At 34.9% G+C, this 26,752-nt stretch overlaps 4 protein-coding genes, 3 long non-coding RNA genes and 1 other non-coding gene across 8 annotated transcripts; 5 read left to right on the top strand and 3 right to left on the bottom strand.

The window, feature by feature from the left end:
* Positions 1–2,973: 2,973 nt before the first annotated feature.
* On the top strand, positions 2,974–4,193 carry LOC125200105 (protein KAKU4-like; the record flags this gene model as incomplete). Its single annotated transcript, XM_048097877.1, is given in 5 exon segments — positions 2,974–3,010; positions 3,090–3,125; positions 3,128–3,219; positions 3,427–3,603; positions 4,095–4,193. Coding segments are annotated over 5 exon segments (441 nt in total), but the record flags the coding sequence as incomplete, so codon positions are not given.
* A 43-nt stretch (positions 4,194–4,236) lies between these two features.
* Positions 4,237–4,740, top strand: LOC125200101. Its single transcript, XR_007172669.1, has 3 exons — positions 4,237–4,331; positions 4,480–4,559; positions 4,692–4,740. It is a non-coding gene; the product is annotated as an uncharacterized LOC125200101 (long non-coding RNA).
* Positions 4,741–7,775: 3,035 nt separating this feature from the next.
* Positions 7,776–8,333, bottom strand: LOC125200099. Its single transcript, XR_007172668.1, has 2 exons — positions 8,068–8,333; positions 7,776–7,954 (listed from the first exon to the last, which is right to left on the bottom strand). It is a non-coding gene; the product is annotated as an uncharacterized LOC125200099 (long non-coding RNA).
* A 1,627-nt stretch (positions 8,334–9,960) lies between these two features.
* On the top strand, positions 9,961–12,185 carry LOC125200104. The gene is made up of 3 exons (XM_048097876.1): positions 9,961–10,029; positions 10,086–10,359; positions 11,675–12,185. The coding sequence occupies exons 1-3, from the start codon at positions 9,961–9,963 to the stop codon at positions 12,082–12,084; spliced, it is 753 nt and encodes a 250-aa protein (XP_047953833.1). The 3' UTR covers positions 12,085–12,185.
* Positions 12,186–12,647: 462 nt separating this feature from the next.
* Positions 12,648–13,064, top strand: LOC125200108. Its single transcript, XR_007172670.1, has 2 exons — positions 12,648–12,691; positions 12,765–13,064. It is a non-coding gene; the product is annotated as an uncharacterized LOC125200108 (long non-coding RNA).
* Positions 13,065–13,516: 452 nt separating this feature from the next.
* Positions 13,517–13,677, top strand: LOC125200112. The gene has a single exon (XR_007172671.1). It is a non-coding gene; the product is annotated as a U1 spliceosomal RNA (small nuclear RNA).
* Positions 13,678–13,714: 37 nt separating this feature from the next.
* Positions 13,715–14,284, bottom strand: LOC125200103 (bZIP transcription factor RISBZ4-like). The gene has a single exon (XM_048097875.1). The coding sequence runs from the start codon at positions 14,282–14,284 to the stop codon at positions 13,814–13,816; it is 471 nt and encodes a 156-aa protein (XP_047953832.1). The 3' UTR covers positions 13,715–13,813.
* Positions 14,285–14,352: 68 nt separating this feature from the next.
* Positions 14,353–16,160, bottom strand: LOC125200100. The gene is made up of 3 exons (XM_048097873.1): positions 15,931–16,160; positions 14,559–14,649; positions 14,353–14,489 (listed from the first exon to the last, which is right to left on the bottom strand). Exons 1-3 carry the CDS (start codon positions 16,123–16,125, stop codon positions 14,353–14,355), a joined length of 423 nt encoding a protein of 140 aa, XP_047953830.1. The 5' UTR covers positions 16,126–16,160.
* Positions 16,161–26,752: the final 10,592 nt, after the last annotated feature.

The following is a 26,752-nucleotide window of genomic DNA, read 5'->3' as shown; positions in this document are numbered from 1 at the left end:
AACGACATTATTTTAGTTAAATCTATTCAAAAATTAATTAAAAACCACATCATCACTGTTCCTTCTCACTCATCTCTTTACACTAATCAAATGAGGATACTTTTTATTTAATCAAATCTTAGTTAAAAAAGGAATAAAAATTGATTTATATAAAATAACAGTCTAATCAATTTTCATTCGAGATGAGTATATGCCACGTAGTACACTTTATCTGGCCTGAAATTTAGAATGTATGTGCATTTAATTTATAACTACTTTTGTGATTGTTAACAATATAAATAAATAAATGATTATTCGATATCTGAAAACCAACGGATTGAGTCGTTGCATTTTCAAAATTTCCAAATTCTCCCAATATGGCGGCTCTGCCTGATTCTCGCTCCGGCGCCGGCGGAAAAATGGTTACCAATCGGCGGAGGCAGCGTCTCGCATTTACTCCCTACGATCGCCCGCCTCCTCGTCCCTCGCCTAAAACCCCTAACTGGTTTACCGGTGTCATTCTACCTCCGCTCGCGCCCTAGCTTCCGGCGCCGGGAAATTAATCTCCTCCGCCATCTTCTCCGACTCTGAATCCTCGTCTTCTGAAGATGCAGACTCCGCTTCGGGTGCGCGTTCTTCTTTGTTTGTTTGTTTACAATTTTTAGTATGCTTTTCAAATTACTAGTACGTTAGTAGTATATGAGTTTACTTTCGCATCTGCTCTTAATTTTGATTCGTAATTCTAGAAGCCGTTCATCCGTACAGCTTCATTCCTATTTTATTCATTCCATTGAATTTTAGAACTAAATAGGCTGAGTGGGTTAGCAGGGGCCACAGCTACATAGTGTAACAGAAATGCACATGCTTCGTGTAGAAGATTTTTGGTAGATGCTAAGTTGTAGTTGAGATCGACATTTTCATTCAGTATGTTGGAGTGGAGTTCACTATATTATCATCCAGCACAATTCGTAATCCTAAACTATTTAATCTTATTTTCAGATGGTGTTGAAGCTTATCAAATTGAAGTTAGAAATATTCTCTCAGTTCAAATAAAAACTTTTAACAATTACACTTCTTATTTTTTGGGATACACTAATTGCATTCTCGAGTAGCCTTGTTCGTTTCTGTGGATTTGTATGCATCATCGAGTGCTAAAATTCCAGATCTAAAGAGTTTTAAGTTTATAGTATGCTGGAAAAGAAGTATGGCATGGGCCTCAGTTTGACGATTGATGGTTAGTATTGGATTTTTTCTTGTGATGAACTAATCTTGTTTATTACTATGTGCTTGATAACGATTGCTGGGAGGGTGAGAAAGAGATAGAAATTGATTAGTTGGGAGTTATAGAAGGTCGATTATCTTTGAACAATTTCATTTGTGGACTCCCCATTCTCCCAACTAAGAATAATGCCCCTAAATTTTTGTAATAGTTCTGTTAAATTGTAGTAGTTGTCTGCTGGACACTGCGTGCCTGAAATAATTTGCTCTTCCTGCCTTTTCTGTAATTTCTTTCTTATTCACTTGGCAGAGGATGAGGCTGGCAACCATAATGAGTATGAAACCCCGTGTTTTGAGTCAATGCTTCAAAGCGAGGTAACTGGCTGATTCATCTAGATGAATCCTTAACTTTGAACTGGATGTCTTGTGTTAAGCGGTGCTTCATTTTTGCACTCGTCTTGAAAAAATGAAATAAAATAGTTAAAGTGGATATAATATAAAGTAAGAGGGAGAATAATGTAGGGAAGACTCTTAATGGGTAAAATGTGTGCTCTTTCATGTCACCTGGATGACAGTCTAGAAACAATTTCTTGAAATTTTCCCAATTGTTTTTCAGTAGTATTGCCTCTATTGTCTTTTTATCTTTAAGTTTCATTTTTGGTAAGTTAGTATGGCATCTATCATCCGGAATATTGGCTGCTTAATAGGGTGCTATACACTTATCCTTGCTTTACAAGTTATTTCTGCTAAATACTAATAGTTTGTGCAATTACATGTGGCTCATCCTTTTGCTAGGAAAAGCTGACTGCAGGAGAAATGATACGATATGGACAAGAGTCTCAGCGTAGTATGCAGAGACCTGAAACAAAGTGGTTAATTGAGCAGCTCATTATGCAGGAGGAATTTTCAAGGTAATCTCCTTTTAGGCAGATCTTGAAATCTCTTTAGTGATTCCAATGTTGTTAAATAGCGGACATGGCAGTGACATGGTGCTATATCATGGTGAATTTTAAGAAAAACACCATCACCATGGTGGCTTTTGCCTGTTTTTCGTGGTGGCGCCATGGCGGTATGGCGCCAGCACAACCTTTATGGTGCTCATTTTTAATATTTAGCCCATTAACCCATAACCCCCCGTTTTCCCACATAACCCGCCCGTATTTGTATTAAAAAGTTTTTAAGTCTAAAATCTCAAACCTATCGATAAAAAACCCAATTTCTCCCTCTCCGCCTAGCCCCCGCCTGCCTCCTAGAGAGTTTTATAGTGCATTGTTTCCTTAATTTCAATTTCATATTCAAATTCAAATTCAAATTTGAGGCAGATAGAATGCATACATACACGCAAAAATAATACTGACATAGGCATAAATAAAAATAATACTCCTATAAGATACAGAACAAACATACAACAAGATAATATATACTATGATATAGCCATACTATATAATATATTTATTGAATGCCTCAGTTCAGTGGATATTTGATATTGTTTCTTAATTATTTATGTGTTTTTGCTTTTGTTTTATACACAATATCTGACTTTATTTACTTTTAGACTTTACATTTTAATTGTCGAGCTAAGACTTTAATTATTAGACATATTATAATTGTTCTTTTTTACTCAGTTAAAGTGCATTATGACTTAGGAAGTTATACGGTCATCTGCCCCTCCCAAATTTAACTTCACTGATGTCTGATTTAATTCAGGGAAGAGTGTGATAGGCTGACTAAAGTTCTTCATTCACGAGTTATGGACTCGTCGGCTGAACAGGGGATAAAAGATCAATTGCAAATTCCCCTCGGCAAACAGATGGTATTGCAGTAGGGTATCTAGTAGCAAGTCTTTGTTTGAGTCTTTAATTATTTATACATTACTTTTTTTCCCTCAAAAGAAGGTCTGTATATACTCAATAAAGCTATTCAAGAAGCTAAAAGTGGTTCCAAGGGAAGAAAGAAGGGTCCAGTTCAGTGGCAGAGGTAGCAGATGGAACTTGTAATCTTAACTCTGCTGCGATTGACCATGTAAGTCATGCATTAAATGATAGATATCAGAGAAAGTGACTTTTCCATAACCGCGGAGCTCTTCAACCATAGTTTTGCCCTACATATATTTTAGATGGGGGACACGCTTTGAACAAATTCATTTGCTTCTCCTTGAGTTCTGAAGGTTTCCTTGCCTTGTAAGAAATATTGATATGTATATAATGTCGTCGATCTCTGTTAATGCAGATGGAATATGGAACTGGTTCTCCTGTGGATATGGCCAGATCTTATATGAGAGAAAGGCCTCCTTGGGCATCTCCTATGGAACATGCTGGGCTGAGAACCCCATTGACTACAACTATGGAACGTTTCAAGGAAAGAACACCATATTCAGTCACCAAAGAAGTTTGGTCATCATTAAAGGTGCAATTTTGATTTTTTTGTGTCTCCATCTATCGTGTCAGATATGTAATTGCTTCCGATCCAGCTCCGTGTTACCTTCAGTATGAAATCCTGATGACTATTTTGTGTCAATGCCATCTACATCTGAACTCACACTTTAAGGTCTTTATCTGTCCATGAATTAGCTGGATTGAGGGCAATCTTGTGCCAAAGTTTTATTAAACCAACCACATGTGGTTTGATTCCTCAATTTGGCCTAAAATATTTTTAGTTGCTTATTCCAATCAATTGTTAACAGGATTGGTAATTTGACTAATGTCTCATGGCACATTGTAAATCCAGATGTGATTCTCTATACCCATTTAATTGTTTTGAATAATAAATTTGTTACGAATATGTTGATAATATTTCTTAAAACATAAAACTCCTTTTTTATTCATGTGATGCAAGCCTTTTCATCTGTTACGTATCTTACTTAACTTGCTTTGGTTAATTGGTTTATTGTATTTCAGAGACAGAGTGCTCTTGCATCTGGATCCTGGAATATCCAGGAAGAATTACGGAGAGTACGCTCAAAAGCAGTCGAAGATATGTTCGACACCCCCCGCTAAAAATGATTCGTCGTTGTTTGTAATTGCAGCAAGTAGGAGAAGTCCCGGGAGCTGGTGGTGTGGGAGAAGAAATATTTAAGTCACACTCTTTCTGGAAAACAAAGGATGTTGGAGTGAATGCTGATCCTGCCCTTGTAGGTTGGATTTGTATTCTCTGCAGTGTCAGCTAGTGTTTTGCAACTTAGTAGATCTGAATTCTCAATTCTAGATAATTTTGTATATTCAAATAAGTAGATTAGGTTAAGCCATAGTTGATAAACACTGATTCACCGTTTGATTCTTTCAGCTGTAGAATCCAGACAAGATGGTAAGGCCGGTGAAACACCATCATCACATCCAGATGTTTCAGCTTCTGGAATCAATAAGGTACAACTAACTGCTGTATGTTAGCTGTTGATTATGCAAATGCATGGACCTAGACATTGAACTAGTAGCTACACACAATGAGAATTAAACTGCTATGCTGGTGTCTTAGATGGTATTTAATCTGTTTTAAAGGATCCAGAAACAATTTTAAGTCATGGCGTACAAGCTCTATCTATGCTCCACAGCCGACCGCTACTGATCGTACCGAGCAGCAGCGTTATGGTACTTAGCTTTCTGTTCATGCCCCCATGATTTTGCTGATTTTCTCTGTGCCAGTATGCTATTGTGTGTTATATTACAAGTGCTAAACGGATTTGTAGAATGCAGTTATGGATATCATCTGATCTTTTGATGACATCTCTCTTGAACTAGCTAAAGAAAACATAAGACTATGATAAACCTAGAATGCAGTTATTTTTAATGAACAATGTTATTAGACTTGTGCAAAGAGGTCTGACTTTTCTCTGCTTTGGTATTTAGCCGAACCACATGCAGCTAAGATTAGTGGACCTCCAGAAACTGGGGTAGGTGAACTCGGAGGAAGACTGTATACAAATGGTTTCTCACCAGCTCAAGCCAGGTTCTTATTTGCTGCGTGTTACCCTTCTGACTGTAGTATATTGACTTGTCGCTTCGTGTGGTGATTATTGTTCTTCCAGATAATACTTTTTATCTTGAACAGTTTTCCTGAGCAGTTATCAAACTGAACTCAAAGCAATACGATGAGGAAATCCATAATGATACTGCAAGCAACAAGAACATGCCAACAAATGGTACCACCAACATGGATGGCAACTGCAAGCTTCTCACTGAATCCTACATGGAAGTACCTATTGTATCAGAAACCAATAGCATAAACAGCAGTTCTCATACTAGTATGGATATAGAAAATGAAGAATCACAACTAGAGGTGACTCAGCCATTTGTAGAGAAAAGAAAACTGGGAAAAAGCAAGGAAGAAAAGTGGGTATAACCACTAGAAGAAGCGGCAGAGGGAAAGGTAAATGATGGAACCTCATTTGCTGTTTTAGAGATAGATCTTCCACTCTTTCCTGTTCTAGGATTATATTCTAGGGGTTATTCTGTAGGACAGCAGATTGTTGGAGTTGATTTATGAGAGCCATTTGTTTTATGGAAAGGCTGTTAGTTTTCTTAGAACAATAGAGATAATTGCTCAACTAGAAATAGTCCGAAAATGGAAACTTTTCGTAGTGGCAGGTCGTGGATATTGGAAGCTCTATTTGTTAACTGGTGTTTCATTTTATCTGATATATGGCATGCTTTGGTTTGGGCTTACTGTTGATATATGCCTTGTATTGGTATGGAACATCTTTGTAAATTTGGGTGAAATTGTACAATATTGGTCTGGTAATCATATACTGAACTAATTATCTTTTTATCTTAGGATAATTACCCATTGCGATTCTGTGGTTTCAGCTTTAGATAAAAACTGGGGAAAAAGCTTCTGGCACGAGGGCGGCTAAAGTTGAATTTTGGTGAAATACTCAAGTATAAGGTTAAGGAAAGAAACCGTATTAAATTTTGAGGAGCTTCCTCCATTTTATGAAAATTATAGCATGTCGTGTACTATATTTGAAGGCATCTTTCCTCCTTGTTGATTTCTAAGAAGAAGATTATGAAAGTTTTGATATTCTCAGCCCTTTCCGTAATAATTAAACAATTTAAGCATACATGTTGTTCAGAATTGAACCGAACTGGTGGTTAACCGGGTTCACTATTTGGAGACATGCTCAAACCGAACTGAACTGGTGGTTAACTGCCGGTTCGCAGGTTACTAAGGGATTCAGGTTCCTCAGTTTCAGAAACCGGAACTGCCAATTCATAGGTTTAAAGTAGGTTTCAGGCTAGGGTGTAGATTTTTCAGGTGTAGGTTGCAGAAAACCGAACCGAACTAGCGGTTTCGTAACCAGAGTCGGCTCAACATTTCCGAACCGCCAGATGGTTCAACGGTTACCAAGGGATGGTTTAGGTTCCTCATTTTCAGAAACCGGAACTGCCATTTCGCCGGATCAAAGTAGGTTCCAAGCTAGGGTGTAGGCTTTTCGGGCTTTATTCAGGTTGCATAAATCTGGCGGTTTGAAAACTGACACCGCCAGCTTTGAACCGCCGATTCAGGCCGGTTCTCGCCGGTTCCGGTGACTTTTCAGGTCGCAGGCATAGGGCAACAGGTGTAGGCTTGAAAGGTGGTCAAAAACCATGGACTAAACCATCAGTTCAGCCGAAAACTGTTGATTCGTAACCGAAACCGGGATGGCGGTTCCGAACTGAAATCTCTAGGACTATTATGTAAGCAACCGAATATGGACTGCTGTTCTTAAAAGTGTCTCTATCTTCTTCCTCTTGCAGGAAGAATCTCAACTCAGCAAAATAACTCGTTTGAGTTGTTAAGTTAGAAACTACTACTCCCTCCGTTCCTGTTAACCTATGTATTGTAAGCACTCAAGCTATGCACTGTGATGTAAGCTCAACTTCTCTGAATCAAGATGCGATGTATGGGAACACTATCACCACAGCTGTAATGGAAGATCAGCCACGCCATAATGCTAGCTGGAAGGACGTTCTCCTTGGCAATGGCTGCCCAACACACACACAAAGCGTGATCAAATTACAACAGCATTCCATAGAGGATTTTGTGTGTGTCATCATTTCTAGATCCTTCTCTTGTTAGCTATATATATCAGATTAGGCATCATGTAATCATCAAAAAACAAATCATAAACATAATAGTCCATTCTCTCATGCTTTACAACATTGCTTTGCAATCTTTCCTCTTATGGCTTTTGCTACATTTCTTTTAGTTCCATAGTAATAGAGCGTTTTCCATTTCCGTCGTTCCATAGAATAAAGTCATTTCTCTTTTTAGTAAAAGTCAACACATTTTTCCACACCTACTTTATTCTCTCTTAATTTTTTCTCTTTTCATCTCTCAACTTTTTTCATTTTTCACTTTATTCTCTCTTACTTAACTCACCTAACACTATTTTTCTTAATTTCCGAAAAGTTTTGCCTCCATTGCCCAAAATAAATGACAGTTGATTGTAGTATTTCTTCAAGATTGTTATCCATATTCATGTCAAAAATGCATCATGAAGAGGCCAGAGGGTTAATGAATGGAAAACGGCCAAGAATATAATCTTAAACATTCTTATAGTTTCTGCTGCATGTATTATCTGAAAAATGAATCACATTCAGTCATGATAAACTCACACAGAAATCTAATAAATTTTTCAACAAAATTTCATTAGCGTTTGAGCAAATCCAACTCCAAATATTATTCTGAAGCTCACTTGAAAAAAAAACTTGAAAGCATGGTTTTATAGCTTCTGCCCTTCTACTTGCTTATGTTCATCGACGTCTGCGGTTGGAGGGATTTTCTGCACACAAAAAAGATCGCATTTATACGAAAAATTAGAAAAAATGGGTTGGGCATTTGGTCGAACAGATTGTAGACACAGCGACAATTTAGCCAGGGAAGTAGTGGAATCACCAGATTAGGCTTGTAGATGTTGTGCACAATGGAAGCGCCGGCGAGTAGTGACGCGACTACGACGACGGACGACCATGCCAACGACGGAGTTCCCGTCGGCTGCTTCCCTCCGCCGAATTTTCGATTCATCTCTTTTTCGTGCGTTGCGTTACTGCAACAAACTAGGTATTGCTACTTCAATTGGTAATTTCTGTTAATCAAATGGAAACTATTTAATTGTAGGACAGAGATTTAAATATTTAATTCATCTCTTTTAAATTTTTTTGTCTATTTATTAATAGAGTGAAGGAAAAAATAGGTAAGGAGATAAAAGAGAATGCAGAAAGGGGAAAAAAATTAAGAAAGATAAATTACATATTTTAATATAAAGAAAGAATAAATTTTTATTCATCTTTCTATAACAATATATAAAAGGGTAATTTTGAAGGTATTTAGGAAATAGCCTCTTGTTTGTAAATTTTGGGGAAATTTTGGGAATGGCTCTTTTGTTTATAAATTTAAAATTCAAAACTTGTGACCAAACTTTAAAGAATGGTTGAATTGCATAATTGTATGGATAGGATTTAACTAATTTATTTTAAAGAATCGTAATTGTAATTATTTTTAAATAATATAATCATTTTTTATTTCTCTATAATTAATCCATGAATATGATTTTACTATAATTCAATTGTGATCGTTAAAGAATAATTTTAATTTGTGCCCAAATTTTAATGAACAGATTTTTGTTCTAAATTTAAAATATAACACAAATTTGAATTCCATAATTGTAGGAATAGAATTTAACTATTTTATTTTGTTTCCCTATAATTAATCCATGGTGTTAAATTTAATTAATTATTACAATCTATTCCAAATAAAAGTAATCATATGATTATGCTATTTTAATTAAAAGCTATTTATTGATTAAAATTACTATTAATAATAGATTTTTTAGATATTGCAGCTTATATGAACGTGATTTGAAAGGGTAAAAACTGCTATAAGACATTTATAATGATTTAATTTAGTGGGTATGTGGACTCTTGCTACATCGTTAATTGCTAAGTGAGTGATGGGAGGTTTTATAATGGGAGGTTTTACAAGGGTTACATGCATAATATTTTAGCTCTATAAATATGTCATTACCTACTTACTTATGAACTCAAGATACCATTTTTCCTCTTACCATAAGAGGAAAGCTTGACGTCATAACTAGAAAGGAGGCAATGGAGCCGAAGGCAACAATGCCGATATAGAGAATGTCCCAATAGTGTGTCACGGCTACAAGGATAGAGCATACGAGGTACGAGGCGAAGATTGGGCGTCAATTTAGCGACAACTAACGGATTTTTTCCAAGCGACCGAGAGTAGAGTGAAGGAGCATCACAATATTTCGTATCAAATTGGAAGGAGAAGAGATATGATGAGACTTGAAGAGGCCTGACAATGAAGTATAACCCCGTATTCAATTTTTATCAGATTGCTCACAAAGATTAAAATCGAGGACTATAGGTCATCTTATTTTGAACTGACCTTTGTATAATTATTTATGCTTCTAAAATTAATATTGTAATTAGTCTTTTGCTATCTCCATCCCCCCTCTTTCTCTTTTAATTTCTCTATTGTATAAGTTTTAATTTTATTTTAGTATTTTCTTTTTAACTTTCCAATATAGCAATTTTATTTGAATAATTTATTTATTTATTTATTTTTAAATTGCATATAATTGTATTATTTCTTATTTTAGTTAGCATGAAAAAAATAAAATACGTGGGTTGGGTGATACTGTTTTAATAAAAAGAAAGAATAAATTTTTATTGATGTTGCTATATTTAGAAATAAAATTTGAAAAACAAATACAAGTCCGATAAATTTTGTTGTGAAGATTAAAAAAAAAGGGTTTAAAAAAAAATGTCGGAATCGCACCGCACCCGGTCGAAGGCCGCTCCGGACTGGACGGCGGAGGAATCCCTAATTCTGGTGAACGAGATCAGCGCCGTCGAGTCCGACTGGGGCTCCACTCTCCCTCCCTCCAGAAATGGCAGCAGATCGTGGAGAACTGCAACGTCATCGACGTCAACCGCAACTTGAATCAGTGCAAGCGCCACTGGGACGCCCTTCTCACCGCCTACCGACGGGTTAAACAAGGAGCTCCGCCCGATCGCTTCTTTCCACCTGACCTCTTCGCCGCCGTCGATCACTGCCTCACTACCAACGTCGCCGGAGAGGATGCGGCTGTGCCGGAGGAAGTAGCTATGGAGACTCATCCGGATGCGCAGGCCCAATTGCCTAAGTTATTCTTTCAAACTGGTATATATAATTTCCCCCCTTTTGCTTCACTCTTTTAATTTCAATCTTTGCCTAATTATTATGTTCGTTACTCCTTTCCAATCTTGCAATTGATCGTGCGTTTTACAATAATGTCGATTGCCCTAACATGAAATGTTGAAGAATTATTCTTCATGGCTCAACTCACTAGATTGAATTTGTAGCCAATTTAATCACTCTAATGTAATGTATGTTGTGCTTAATAGTTTTGTCTGTTGCTGGTGGAGTGAGTGTGCTCAATCCTTTATTACTTTAACTCTTCTTAAACTCTAACCTTTTGACCTCAACCAAAATCCAAAGGCTGATTAGTGTATCTTGATGAGGTAGGCTGATTCTGTTGTGGTATAGTACTAATTTGGAATGGAATTAATTTGCTTACCTAGTTTTTTGGTATAAATCTTCCTTGGGTGTGTTCGAAGAGAGAATAAAGTTTTAAAGATTATTCTAAAACATGGCTATTTAGTTGTGAATACCAATCTGCATTAAATGTCTAATTTAAGATGTTTATGCATCGTGATCACGGACATTAATCTAGGTATACTAGAAATGGGAACTTTGGGTTTTTCGCATAGTATGGATCATATCACCAACTTGAGAAACACAGATTCTCTAGGAAAATGAAAACATCTTGGAGTACCAAATGATCCTTCCTATGTTTATCTAGTCCATACTGATAGAAGAGGCGCAAACAGCATCTTTCCTTCGTTATAAATATGAAATTATTATTAACTGTTGCTTCTGGCTTTCTTTTCTCATGTGCATGTTCGTTCTCTCACACAATATAATTGGAGAGCTTGCATGCATGGGTGAGTGGTTTACTGTTCAGGTGCTTATTTATGGCTTAATGGACTCAAGTTTTGTTTATATCTATGTAACTCTAGTTGTATTAATAAGTTCCATTTAATGTTGAACTATTCCTAATTCTTGTTTGGGCTAGTGCTGTATGCCTTCCGTCTCATTCCAAGCTATATATTTTTGTCATCGAAGAAAAACAAACTCTATTGATTGGTTTTATCGTCATTGTCGTTTGTTCCTCACAGAAGCTGGTAGAGGTAGTCTAAAAGTTTGCATTCCGTTCTTAATTGGTTCATATTCTTCTGTTTGGTACTGATTCTTCAATATGCCATCACACATGTTTGTTCCACATTTAACCAAAAGCAGTTTGTTATGAACTTCATTTTATGCCGTCTGGAGGTTTTTGAGGGCTGGGGATGATTGAATGATAAAACTCGGTTTCATTCTTGCTTAACCTTAAGCAATGCACAATTACTACATCTAAACATTGTTTCAAAATTAGGTCCCAAGAAACAGAGACCAAGGATGAAGCGTCAAAAGCGCAGACTTGAAACCCAAAATCCTTGGGGATACTTCACGAGCACGAAGAAACCACATGAAGAATCTAGCAGCATGCCGGAAGAGGCTGAGAACACAGATAACGTCGTTGAGAGCTTGCATGAGGAGATCAATACTGAGTCAAAAGACCAACCAGAGTCAGAAGAGCAAACACTGGCCACGATGCTGTGGGAGAGAGCATTGCAGATCAATGCAATCGTCGAAGGAAACCTAGCCGATGATGTAGATCTGAAGAATGCTGAGGCTGTTCAAATGGATTTCACTAGACGCCAAGGCGATAAGCTTATAGACTGCCTCGGGAATATCTCGACCACTCTTAATCAGCTTTGTGACTTAGTCCAGAAAAGCAACTGATTTTTCAAAAAATTCTTGATTTTGTATATATATAATGTCAAATGTAACTCTGCACTAAATGAATTGTCTTGAAATAGAATGTCCAAAACAATTTTAATTTACCATAACTCTCTTGAATTTTCCATCTTTTTCCAGTGTTTCAAATTCTGGCCTAGTGGCAAAATTGTGATAAGGGGATGGATATGAGGCCAAATTCAGAGACACAGAAAGAGGGGTGATGGATAGATATTGGGTGGATGGATATAAAGAAATTAAAGTGATTGGAGGCCAAAATAAGCCATGGCATTTCCTACAAACATTTTCAGCACCACTTGTCCGAATCCTAATTTGAGTTTCCCAATCAATCAGCAATTACTAAACTCAAACACAAAGTCAAAAAGGGCTTATGTGAAATGCAGCAGAGTTGAAGAACAGGTATGATGATTTTTACAAATTTAAATATGGTGTATGATTGAGCTGATGAAGAAGAGTGTTGTTAGGATTGTGGGATACTGTGTGAAAGTTGCAGTGGCATAGGATGGGTTGTGTGTGAGTATTGTAAAGGGGTTAAGACGAATGTGAAAGGGAGAAGAACAAGATCTATCGGCGTTGCCCTTCTTGCAGAGCAGTATGCAATTTCAAATTCTTTAATAAATGCTTTCTCAATCCACTCTTTCAATGGAATGTTCCCTCTTTTGCAGATTGGAAGCGTCTTGTGTTCAAAATGTAAGGTCTATAAATGTGTCACATTCCCAGATATAAATGATGGCCTCCAATGACCAACCATCATCTCTCTATCACCTTAGACTTACTTAAAGTTACAGGATTCATTTCATTTTAAAACAAATTTCATGTCTCAATTATCTACTTCTTAAATATACTCTTTCTTTTTGTCTATCTGTGTGTAAGTGTGTTTGTTGTCTGAAATCTTATTCTGCTCAAGTTGCTCATCATGTACACATACACAATCGGAAAGTTTAACAAAAGTATTCCATTTCGAATGTTTGTGTAAACGTTTCTCTAATTAATTAGTTTACTGTTTAAGTGCGTAAGAATTTGTTATAGTTATTCAATACATACCAACTAGAAACATACTACTCCACAATGTATATAGAGAGGTTAAAATTAAAATCATTCTTTTACTATGAAGACGTGTTTTTCTTGCTCCCTCCAATAAATTAAATTACTTCCTACAATTAGTTTACTTATTGAATTGATGATCAGTTCTCAGCTAAGATTTTTGCAAAATAGGAAAAAAGAAGTAACAAATTCTAACAACGCACAAGAATACATTAGTTAAACCATGGACTCCAAAATGAAATGAAGTTGTGAATGGTGATAGAAAGAAATAAAGAAAGTAATGTTAAAGAAAATAGATATCCCACATCGAAAGTGCAGTGGATGGGGTGTGGGATTAGCAGATACATAAAGGGAAGAAGCAAAATGAAGAAACATACTTACCTGGACGGGGTCAATGGGCGATCCATAAGACCCATGGCCTAGTTTGGCGACCTCCATTGCACTTTCGAGGGGCGCCCGCCTAAGGTCGGCCCAAGTGGTCGAGCCTACGTCATAATTTGTGTCCGAGGGGGCCTGCGTTCGCGCGGCCCCTGCCCAATTCTACTTCAATTTTTACTTATATAATTACAAGTTAATCAAATTGAGGTATTACTGAATTCAGAACCACAAAGTCCACCACAACACATCCAAAAACATAAAATGGATAAAACAAGGAAAAGCCCCTAAACCTTCATTTGGAAATGGGATGACCCTCCCAAGTCCACATCTCCGGTTCTCCCACCACCCCGTTGCTGCTGAAGCTCTCCGGATTCTGATCAACCCCAGAATACGGAGAGCCATTATCTGCATGGCTCCCCATCAGTCCGGGAATGCTGTTGATGTAGTCCTGTGGCGTGCTGAGATAGTTTTGGAGAACATGGCTCAGGCTCGATGTCAATGAGCCGCGAGCCACCATATCCTCGGCTAGCTTCACCTTGGCTCTTAGGGCCTCAACGTCTGATCTGAGCACGCGGTTGTTTGTCGTGGAATCTTTGAATTGCTGATTAGCATCAGCAAGCTGTTTGAACAGAGTTGCACTCTCTCCTCTTAACTGTTCCACCTGTTGTTCGAGATCTGCTAAGTGTGCTTGCTTCCTTCGTCTAGATCTTGCGCAGACTCGCGGTTGGAGACCATCCTGCAACCATGTTTCTGCTATCAGCATACTACTATCTCGAGTGTTTTTATCACATTTTTCTGTCACAAAGCACGTACCTTTTGATGCGTTTGACATCAATGGGGTTCCCGGCTGTGATCATAGGAACCAGCTTCTATTTCAATGTCCTCCTCGTCGGATTGGTCATGTGATGAGCCACTGCTGGCGCCAACTGCTTGATTGTCCGCACCCTTTGAGGTATACGAGCTGTCGACTGAAGAAGAAGAAGGGCTCAAACAAAAAACAAGTGAAAAAGGAATAAGAATCACTTGACTTGAGTTACCACAGATGGATGATTGGGATTCAATGGGCGTCCAAGGCCAAGACTGCGGCTCTGCTAACGAGTTGGGAGTTGATGGATCTGTACGGACTTCCTGAAAACCGACAAGGCTGTAGAGTGAGAGGAGGGTTCGATGAAGAGAGCGTGGATTGATGTAGTCAAATTCGCGGTAGGAGTGTACCATTGGTGGTTTTTAGAGGTATACAGAAGAATCAATAATTTATTGAACCTTGATGTTCTTGAGAAATTCAATCTGGTACAAATGATAAACTTATAATGTGCAGGGATGACTATACAAATTTGAGGTAATAAAACTGATGAGTCATCATCATTTTGCACACTTCCAACTTATCCAAATGAGTTATTAGTACTATTCAAAAAAGGGTAAATTTCTCTAGGAACATATGCTGTCTTTGAACATGACAAAGTGATACAGGACTAGAAGAAGAAAGAAGACATGAAGCAAGTATATGATGTGTTTTCCATGCCAAATCTAACATTATAAACAAACAATTAGGGCCAAAAAGTTAGGACAACAAATGACATTTCAAAACCAATCCCAGAATTTGTCACCTTCTAAACAAACACAGACACCTTGCAAGTACACCACCTACTTCAAGTGATATGAGATATTGCACTAGATCAAATCAACCAAATACGAATTCGATTGATCAACAACAACCATGTATCCAATTCTCTGTTATTGATTCTCAAAAAGGGCGCTTATATTATATGAAAGAGAAAAGAGGGCTTCCAAAATCAACATTCAACTCCATGAATGCTTAAAGGGAAGTGCTTGTTATTTGGAGATTAGGAAAAGGGGTCAATCAATCACCACCTTGAACATGTTTCCTACTTTTAAATGACACATAAAACCTTATGTGGTTAAAGATCATTGCTTCCACATTGCCCAAGTATAAAGACAAAACAATGCTAAAGCATGAGCTTTAATAAAAGCTAATCTTCACTTTTAAAAACCTTGACTCAGAAAGAAACCAAACACCACTTTACTTTGGCACTATTGTTTTTCCTTAGCATAAAATCAACCAAAATTACAACTGGAAAATGGAATATTCGATAAACAAAATATTGTCTAATCAAAGCACCTTCGATAAAAATGGAATCTTGAAAACTCATCAAGCAAACTTTCTCCTGCAAATATTCTTTAACTCTTTTATTCTTTAAATTAATTTCAGTTTTTTCTATAGCTCCATGAAAAACTCATGAACATTTGCAAGTTTCTATTGCATAAAACTTACTGATAAAAATGCATTCTTTACTTAATGTGAAAAAAGTTGTATATATAGCTCCATCAAAATCCCATTAATAATTCCAAGTTTGAATATATAAGCAATATAAAAAGCATACCACTAACCATATTCTTGAAAGGGAAGGTGAGATGATTGGTGTGGTCCATGGCAAAGAGAGCATGATAGCCTTCAAAGTGATGAATTTTTCTGTCGTCCTCAGAGCCAAAAAGTTGTTGAAAATCAAATTCAGATAGGCTTCTCTTCATGTCGCCGCAGCCATAGATTGAACTGTTCTTCAATATCGTATTCTTGTTATCCATTGCTGATTGCAGAGTGGGAGTGAATGAGAGAGAGGAGAAAGGAAGAAATGGAGAGGCGATGTCATGTATATAAGGTGGGGAACTAGGAAATGAGGGGAGAGGTTATAATGAAAACATATGTACTTCTTTCTTGAGATTTACTTTTTACCCTTGGAACTCTGTTTATTACTCTTTCAATTCATCAAAAAAATTGTCTCACTTTTCTTTTTTGCTTATAAAAAAATTGTTAGTTTTTTACATAATTCAGTACTCATCATATATTCATTAATCATTTTATTGAAATTAGATAAATAAAATTTTTGAAGCCGACTTCAAAGTGAATGAGACATGTCCATGCTCATCCGTGCCCCCAAATGATTGTATGTGATGTGTGCAACACTACTAAAGAAATCATATTTAATAGATCACTATTTTGGTATGAATTTCATGTATTGAGATTTTGTTTTATGTTAACATTGAGAATTTTCGTACGTATAAAATTTAATGAGCAAAGTATTTCGATTTCACTCCATTCCTTTTTAAGAATTTAAGATGCGTTTTTAAGGTCAAAATGTTAAATAGAATACAAAATCATGTTATAATAATTGAGATGTATTATTCCGAGACCATAGTAGTACTACTTGAATAATATTAGTAGTGAATAACTTGAGTGTTAACTCAAAATTGGTAAAATAAGAAAGTCCACGAGAAAAAATAGTTAATTGTATTGATAAAATAGACATAATCTCACTAAAAAGAAAACTTATTCTAAATAGATTAAAGTTAATTTTGACAAGCAGATTATAATGATAGAATATAATTAATTTTTGGGTGGATATAATATACTTTTCGCTCCATAATTGTAAAGTTATTATTTCATTTTCTAATCATTTTTGAAAATGATACTTAATAAATTGTTAAAGCGAATAGTGAGTAAAATAAAAATGTAGAGAAGAATTTTTATTTATAATATTTCTCACTTATTTTATTCTTTTATTTTTTAATTATTTATAATTATTTTTTAAAAATAAGTTGCAGAAAATAAAATGAGTTGATGGAAAGGGTAAGTACAGAGTATTATGTATAATGATGGTTGTTGATTGTGGAGTGGGTGGGACATATAGATCACCGACCTTGGAAAAAGTTGACATGTTTGAAGCTATTTTATTAACATTGTCACTCTCAACTTTTTGGGGTTATTCTTATTCTAGTAAGTTTGGCCTACATATAATTTGAGGCCAAATTTTCCTCTATTGGCTTCCAAGAAAAATCTCAAACTCTTCAATCTACTATCCTACCGTAATGAGTCGTGAAAAATAACAGAAAATATTTATAACCTTTTAAACCACATTGCATTTATTGTTTCATTCTGAACTTTTTGTTTTGGTTAGCTGAATAATCCAAAGTCATACATTTATCTAAGTAATTGTGCATACGTAAATGTTACTAGTATAATTGTAGAAATGAAGATCGAAAAGTTTTATAAACAAATGAATTATGTTAAACAGCTTTTATTAGCATTTGGGTGGAACATGAGGAGAACTGATAAAGTAGGTATTTCCATATTTGCAGCTTTGAGAATTCTTGTTCATTAAGAAAAGTTAATTAAATTTTATTCTCCACCATTCAATTACTACTTTCCCAGTGTTGGAAGGCGGCCGTGAACATTTCTTTTTACTTTTTCGAATATTAACACTTTTTTAATTGACCGAAATACCCTGTGTCTCAAAATTATTTGTTTACGATTCCAAAAATTGTTCGATAATCACGAAAATTTAGTCAAAATACTGGTCTCGCAATTTCTGAATAAACGGCATAATTTAATATATTGCTAATGTTTTCCAATAAAATAAAATTGTTTTCACAAATAAATGACATCGTTTAACTCACAAATGATGATATGCATAGTTATATGGATTTTAGGAATGTCATGAAATAATTTCACCAAATATTATTGTTGTGGAATAATTAGAAAACAAATTATTTTTTTGTAACTATTTTTTATAATTTATGAAAAAGACCAGAATTTAATATTTTCATGGTTTCTTTTACAATTTGGCCAAAATAATTAGACAAAAGGGAAAAGCACTCTTATGATTCCTCTAACAAGGCATCCGACCTGATAAGTGGATGTTTTGTAATTCTATCCAAATTCCAAACCAATATTTTTGTTTCAGCCTCTATAATTCTCATATGACCTTTATTAATATGTTCAGCCTATATAATACTCCTACAACCTTATATATTTTTTCTATAAAATGTTATTTAATTTACATTACGTTATTTTAATTCTATCTATTCTTCAAATACTAATTTTTGCATAGAAAAAGCTATGTAACCACATTATGTACAACCATAAATTGGTTCAACTGGAAAAAAAGCCCGATTCACTTGTAATTCTGGTTCAATAAAACCTAAATTTACCATTATATCTTTTATTCAGTTTTCCCCACCAAGTTCTTTTCCTCCCCAAAACTGGCGCTGCTTTTCCTCTCTCCCATTCCATTCCACTCCACAAATAGCGCCTCATTTCCCATGTCCCTCCCATTTCATTTCATCTCTTTCATATTACTCTCTATTATGAAAATCTAAAAAGATTTGCTCTCTTCCTGTTATGCGTGCGTTCTATAGGCATTGCTCATTGTATGAATTTTAAGGTTTTTTTTTTATGCTTTCGATGATACTACGTATTATAGGATTTAATTTTGTTTGAAATACTAATCCATTATAACCTAGCTTCGACTACATTATTCTCCACTCAATATTCATATTGTCACGCATCACTATACACCACATTATTTGTCTACTCCGCACCATACTAAATTTATTCTTTATTTTCTGTTTTGGATAGATTCAATGTAATAAGTATAAGAAGTTGAGATGAGATGCCATTCCTCAACTCACTATTCAGAGACAAAGAGCTTCTCGTGAAGAAATTTAGAAGATTTCAGTCTGATATTTGAGATATAATAAGGGCAATAGCCACTTCTCTATGTAAGAGCAACTTCTCGTGAAGAAATAAAAAGTAGGATGGAGTATGTATTAATTAAAGTAGAATGATGTATCGTATCCGAATTGTATTAATTACGGAAACTAACATGATTACAATTTATTTCAAATTTCAACTTGAACTTCAAAGCATGCTCTGGGTCCATGTTATACGAGTTTATTTCAGATTTTAAAGTGCTTTAGATTTAATAACACAAAATTAGATAGATTAATTGGTGTATTATTGTTTAATTAAATAACTTTTTTAATGTACTATAGATCTAACATAAAATAAATAAATTTCTAATGACATTAGTACTTGATTAAAATGATTTTTGAATGTACTTAAGATCTAAAGTTACAAACTTGATACTAATTGGTTCGTAAGAGAAATACTAACAACATTAGTCTTGATTGAGATATCTCATGTTATATACTCCCTCCTTTCCATAGTAATGGTACTAATGGAGACATTTCTTTTCGCACGAGATTAAAAAATTCTTAGGTGAGTTAAGTAAACGGAGAATAAAGTGGAAAATGAAAAAGGTAGAGATGAAGAGAGAGAAAAGTAAGAGAGAGTAAAAGAGTAGAAAAATGTGTTAACTTTTTAAAAAGAAAATGACTCTATCACTATGGAACGTACCAAAATGGTAAAATGACTCTATTACTACTAACATAGGGAGTAATAGATAGATCAAATAGTGATTTATATCATCCAACCTTTTGATTTATTAATTCAATAAATCTTAATAACATTATTGTTAGACTAGATAAATTTTTTAATATGCTTGAGATATAATAATCTGAAATTTAATCGTGATTTATTCTTATCCAACATCTTTTGATTTATAAGAGAAATTCTAATAACGATAGTATTTGATTAAATGTTTTTTCGAATGTGTTTAAGATCTAACATTACAAACTTGATAGATCAATGCAAATTTATTCTCACACAACCTTTTCTTCACGAGGTACGTTGCCTAGTTGTTTTATACTAATTGATTCATAAGAAAACAATTAGATCATAGTGAATTATACTCATCAAACTCTTTGGTTTCGTAAGAGAAATACTAACTATATTAGTCTTGATTGAGATCTCTTGTTACATAATAGATATATCAATTAGTAATTTATTCATCCAACCTCTTGATTTATTCAAGAAATCTTAATAACATTGTTGTTTGATTAGATAAAGTGTTTAATATGCTTGAGATCTAGTAATCCAAAATTCAAATAATGACTTATTCTCATCCAACAAGGAGATTTTATTGCAAATTAACATGTATAAAATCCAAATCTCATGCTCTAACACTAAAAATATAAAATTATCATTTTTTTAATTAAAATAACAAAGCTAGTTACATGGCAACCAATTTATAAATATTAACATAATATGTTCACGGCATGACATCTCTCTTACTTTCTCTATTATATGATCCATCGCTCAAATTCTCTATAACATCACATCACCAATAATGAATGTAGTGTAGTGGATCGCCTTCCGAAGCGACATCGCATATTCGATTTTAATTACATAAAAAGTAGGGATTGTCTTCGAGACAAACATCGAATGGTAAAAACACACATCCATATGAACGCATGAAGTATAAAGATGAAAAATTATATTGAAAGTTGTGTTGTTGCCAACAATAATAAATTCTTGAAGATTTCAAAGCAAACTCAATTAGAGTTTAGGGTTTCAAACTCAGATTTAGTCCTATTGTCTCCAAACATTCTTCATTCTTCATCTTTAACAATGGTTGCTCATAAAAGCTCCAAACATACTCCATTCAAGAAGAGTACTCCTACTAAAAGCCCCAAACCCAATACCCCAAACAAACATCACTCCTAAAAGAGAGTCTGGTACAACCTACGCAACTCCAACAAAGAAGACAAAGTTGAGCCTTCATGAATCATCACCCTCAAAAATTTGGAAGCTATGTGCGGGAGCCTCAAAGAAGACCAAACAAAATTGAAAAATGAAGTGAACGAGTTATTCCGCGGGTAACGGCGAACCAATTGAAGGCTTCCTATTGGACAACCCCTTTACTAAAATTGTATGATATAATCATGGAAATGAAGCTAGATACTACATACAAGGATCAAGAAGGAACTTCTAGACTCAACCCGTCGTGTTAATCCCAGATTGCTCGAGCGATGTTTAATTTGCTTTACTATGTTCTAAGTATTTTGTTTGTTTTGTTCCCCGACTTATTTCTTATTGGAATATTAGAAAATAAACTTGATTTGTAATAGTAAATATCTAGATATTACAAATATCTAGATATTATGTAGAATTTTCTAGAATATGCATGAAAAAATATCTAGATATTTTTGGGAGAATAGTCTAGATTATAGATATTATTTAGTAGATTTTTATTGATAAAAATCTAGATATTTAGAATATAAAAGTATTAAGTACAGTAGATGATTCTAGAATAGGAAGTGGATGCCTATAAACATGGGTAAATTGTAAAAGTGTGCCTCTTACGTATCATTCCTCAACTCCAATAAATCAAAGATAATAGTTTAAATTCTTGCAGGTGTTGAGTTAACACTAATGACTAGTTGAAACTTTAATTAAAGTTATTATCCATGTAACTTTGAATTAACGACAAACATTTATCATCTAAAATTTAAGAGATCTTCTCATAAAGTTTTAAGTAGACAAACATTTAACATCTAAAATTTATGAGATCTTCTTATAAAGTATGCACTCTATAAGTTTGATGAAATGTCAAATGAACAATAGGCATATGCTATAACAATTTATATTTGAATAGATAGATTTGATCATAAGTAAGAATAAAATCGGTTACCGATGAAATGTCAAATGAATAATAGAATGAGTCAATGAATTATGGAAATTGTTATTAGTATATGAATATTTTCACCAAATAAACCGACATCCGTTATTTCATATTTTTGTAATGGAATGAGTTATGTAAATTTTTATTAGTATACGAACATTTTCTCCAAAATAATCGGCATCTTATTTCATTTTTGGGTTGGAATGAGTTATGGAAATTATTATTAGCAGTATATAAATATTTTTTTCCAAAATAATCGGCATCTTATATCATATTTTTGTGCTGGAATGAGTTATGGAAATTATTATTCGTAGTATATAAATATTTTTCCAAAATAATCTGCTAATTTTAAGTAAAGATTATGTCATACGGTTGTTGCTGCAATATCATATTAAAGATGGCTGCTATAATATATATTCAAAATTTGTGTATTGATTTTTTACTTTTTTGGGAATTATAAAATATAATTAATGCATGTAACTTCAATTTAAATTTGAAAATAGAATGATAAGGATGCAGATTAAAAAAACTAAAATGAGGATGAGGATACTAAAGTCTTTTTAATTTATTCACTAACTATAACTAATATTTAATTATATAATTAATATTTATATTTACTTTCTATCCTGTATAATTGTCGTTGTTTAGCATCACTCTTTTGCATATTAGGGCTTATTTCCACGCTCTTCTCTTGATGGGCTCCAGCAAGAGCCCCTGCCATTTAATCTCAAAAGCCCAAAACATTGGAATAGAGGCTTCCTCCATTTTAGATACGAAAAATATTTTCTTTCCTTAACCTCTAATGAACAAAAAGTCATAATTCAACATCCTATAAGTCAACACCATTAGCATAATTCAGTTTTAATACCCTAGTGAAACTAATGTTAGATATGGAATTTGTCAAACATTATTAAGTAATCCAAGTTACGTCGTGTTTAATCAGATATGTCCTAATTTTTGTATTAGTGGGAGGAGATGGGCAACACCTGTCTCTCAGCTCATATTTTTTGAGGGATTTTATTGTTATCTGACTCTTAGTATTATTAATCAAATATTGAAGAGTAGAAGATAAACGGTCAGTTAGAAGATAAGAATTTTCTTTCACACTGGAATTGAATTATTCACTATGATGATAACCTATTTCTTACCCACCAGTACCAAATCATGAAATATTATTTCAAAATTTGAAACCTGAGAAACCCTTAATGGGCTGGATATATAGTGGTGCATGGTGGTGGCCCACATTTTGCTTTGACAAGTGATTCCTACCTGTCCACTTCCCGGGCAGCTCGGGCAGCCATACGTTACTTTAGTTTTACTTACATAGAATAGATGATAATTTAAGAAAATTGGTAGTCCTACCTAAATTATTTGGAATAACCGTTTTACAATTCCAAATTGAAAGGATAATGGCCATTAATTACAAGAATTACTAATTATAATTCTTGCCGGTTCTAAATTTCTAATGTATTTGAATCATATTCCTTTATGTCATTTTACTATAATATTTTACGTTTTTTAATAATAAAAAATAACATATTTAATTTAATATATATTTTATTTTAATCTTTATTTAATTATTTATATTATTTTCTCTTAATTATCTCTTCTGTACTTATTTTATCATTGTAATTTGTAACTTAACCGTCATTCATTAATCTACAAAGATTTTATTTTATCTATCAAAATAATATGCGAATACTCCCCGTCCGGATAATTGCCTCATTTTTCCATTTCGGTCCGTCTCACATAATTTTTCCCATTTCACTTTTATTTTTTTTGTAGTGACTCATATTCCACTAAACCATTCATACTCACATTTTATTAAAATTAATATATAAAAGTAGACTCACCTTCTACTAATTTTTTCAGCTCATTTTTCATTACATTCTTAAAACCCGTGTTCGGTCAAAGTGAGACGAATTATTCGGGACGGATGGAGTATTCGATCACTCCATCCTTTTATATTTTTTGCCAGATTTTTCATTCATTGTGTCATTAAAAAAGGAGTTATTTATCTGTGATACATGAACTTTAAATATTTTCTGATTTTTTTTACTAAATCTAAATACATGAATTTCCAGTTTTTTCTGATTTTTTCTCAAATTTTTTTTTAAAATTGAAGCTGACGTGTTGTTAAAGTGCCAACGTGGCAAAAAACAAGGAGTAGAATATATGAAACTATCGAGGTTCACTGAAATTTCTCTAAACTCTGAGATTTTCAAAAAAATTCCAATTTTTCCCAACCACTAGATTTTTTCTAAACAATTTAATGAGAATTAAACCATTAGACTTTTTATAGTAGCCGTTAAGAAAGTGAAAAGAAAAGGAGCATAGTTTCACATTTCATCCAGGTAGCTGCCCTTTCTCTCTACTATAAAAACCCCTCAGTCCTCACACAACACAAACATTCACCATCTCTTATTTGATAAAGTTATTATTGAGATGGAGGGCAAGAAGATGAAGGCTCTGGGCGTTGCATTGACAATCGTGGCACTCTCCGCCGCGAACGGCGTCGCAGCAGCAGAGGCTCCAGCGCCGTCCCCACTTCCGACGCAGCCCTCTTTGTTCCCACTTTCCTCGCCTCCTTGGCGGCCATGGCTTTTGCTTACATCTTCTGATCAATTTTCATCTCTTAATCTTCTTTTTCCCTTTTTAACTTACTCTATTATTTTGCACTTACATCGTATCGGATTTGGATCTACTGTTGATTTCCTTGTCATATTTTTCCTCTTTTTTATTAATAACACTTATGTCTTCTATGCCGCTTCTCTTACTTTATTTATTGCTCTTATGAAATTAATTACGAGCTAAAGAATGAATTATTAAATGTGGGAACATCTTTCAGAATATGTTTAAAATTAGATATAAGTGTATAAAATCGGTATTTAATTATTCTACTAAAAATATTTCACCTAAGATCCGACGAAATGAATCAGAATATAATATTTTGGGTATTTTAAGAATTTATAAATGTTTACTACGATGAAGATTAGGGACATAAACAAAACATTTATGTGAATGGAAAAAATAAAACAGTACTCCATATATAATAAAGAATGTTGCGCATGCACTCCCTCGAAATGTATTTCTTTCTTTCTTCGTCCTAGCATCTCTAATGCAAATAGGTCGCCCACTTCTCTCCCTGCTCGTCAGATAATTAAAAATCCACTCCACATCAAATTTAGAGCTATGTGGTATCAATAAAAATAATTCAAAATATACTATATTTACGGAATTAAAATTACGATTAAATTACGAAATTAAATTTACGAGACATATAAGGAAAATTCATTAATTGCATTAAAAAAAGTACATAGAAAAAAAAAAATTACTCCCTCCGTCCCATAAAGTTGAGTCGTATTCTTTTATCCGTCCCAATAAAGTTGAGTCGTATTCCTTTTAGTCCGTCAATAAAGTTGAGTCATTTCTTTTTAGCTAAAGACAAAACATCTAATCACTCTTACGTATTCCATAATTTACTTTACTCTTTTCTCTCTTTCCTATTTTTTTCATCTCTCCTATTAAGTTAATATAAATTCTAATCTCGTGCCCAAAAGTTTTGTCTCAACTTTTGGGACGGAAGGAGTCATAATAAAGAAAAAAACTATCGTGCGGCATCTCCGTGCCCACAAGTCTTCAATTATATCCTTTTGGAGTTGAATATGAGCTTCCACTTGGCGATTCGGCATATTCCTTGAGGCGGCCGGCTTCATCGAGAGGTACCCCACGTCGTACGCTAGGGGTGGCCGTTCCGTGGCTTGGACCGGCTTCATCGTCATTGGCCCAACTAGTCAGTTGTACGCCTTCGTCTTCGACGATCATGTTATGCATGATAATGCAAGTGTACATTATTTGGGAAACGATCCGACATCCCACAAACGCGTTGGACGCTTAATTGCCGCCCATCGAGCCGGAGCACACCAAATGCGCGCTCCACGTCCTCGCGCCGACTCCGCCTTTCCGCAAAGTAGGCCTTCCTTTCATCACTAGCGTGCTTGATCGTCTTCACAAAGACATGCCACCTAGGGTATATCCCATCCGCAAGTAGTAGCCCATATCATGCCGGTTGCCGTTGGCCACAAATAGAGGCTTTGGACCGATGCCCCGATACTTCTCGTTGAATAGGGGCGACGAGTTGAGGACGTTGAGGTCGTTGTTCGACCCGGCTACCCCAAAATATGCATGCCGGATCCACAGCCGTAATCAGCTACGGCCTCGAGGATCATCGTGGGATTCTTTGACTTGTAGCCGGTCGTGTAGGCCCTCTTCCCAATCGGACAGTTCTTCCACTCCTAGTGCATACAATCTATCTGCCTAACATCCGGGAACCCATGCGCTCCCGTGCATCTCGCATCAAATGCTGACAATCTTGGGGAGTAGGGCTTCGAAGGTACGGGTCACCGAAAATGTTTATTACGCCCTCCAAATACTTCGACATTCCAGGCTGTCGACTCACCGATGTGGAGGTACTCATACGCATAAACAACTCCCTGCGCATTCTAAAACTCCGCCGGAACATGTTTGCGGGAAACCGCGGGTTCTCTGAAAAGTAGTCGTCATACAACCGTTGATGTGCAGCTACGTGATCCCGATCAATCACTGCTCGGCGGTGGATAACCCCGTTAGAGTTTGTATACTAGAAATCACGTTTCGAGTGATTGAATCTGTAAAACTCTTATTTTATTTTCCAATGAATAAAACAGATTATTTTTGTCATAATGTTGTTATGTTTTACATTTAATGGATGTTAATGCATGTTTAAATGTATAAGTTAACTTAACAAAGTCTAAGTCTTTGTTTTAGTAGACCGGTTGTGGGCGTCGTCCACTTTAAGGTAATACGGTCGG

This window comes from Salvia hispanica, unplaced genomic scaffold, assembly GCF_023119035.1.
Source record: "Salvia hispanica cultivar TCC Black 2014 unplaced genomic scaffold, UniMelb_Shisp_WGS_1.0 HiC_scaffold_805, whole genome shotgun sequence".
In the NCBI taxonomy this organism is placed as follows: Eukaryota; Viridiplantae; Streptophyta; class Magnoliopsida; order Lamiales; family Lamiaceae; genus Salvia; species Salvia hispanica.
The sequence above is the reverse complement of the archived record's forward strand: the minus strand, read 5'-3'. Positions and strand labels throughout refer to the sequence as shown.

Coding starts and splice junctions, on each gene's coding strand:
- LOC125200104 (XM_048097876.1), top strand. CDS start 9,961: ATGTCGGAATCGCACCGCACCCGGTCGAAGGCCGCTCCGGACTGGACG. Junction 10,030..10,085: donor CGGAGGAATCCCTAATTCTG/GTGAACGAGATC, acceptor CCCTCCCTCCAG/AAATGGCAGCAGATCGTGGA. Junction 10,360..11,674: donor TAAGTTATTCTTTCAAACTG/GTATATATAATT, acceptor TTTCAAAATTAG/GTCCCAAGAAACAGAGACCA.
- LOC125200103 (XM_048097875.1), bottom strand. CDS start 14,284: ATGCTGATAGCAGAAACATGGTTGCAGGATGGTCTCCAACCGCGAGTC.
- LOC125200100 (XM_048097873.1), bottom strand. CDS start 16,125: ATGGATAACAAGAATACGATATTGAAGAACAGTTCAATCTATGGCTGC. Junction 14,650..15,930: donor CCTTCCCTTTCAAGAATATG/GTTAGTGGTATG, acceptor GTCGGTTTTCAG/GAAGTCCGTACAGATCCATC. Junction 14,490..14,558: donor ATCCCAATCATCCATCTGTG/GTAACTCAAGTC, acceptor CTTCTTCTTCAG/TCGACAGCTCGTATACCTCA.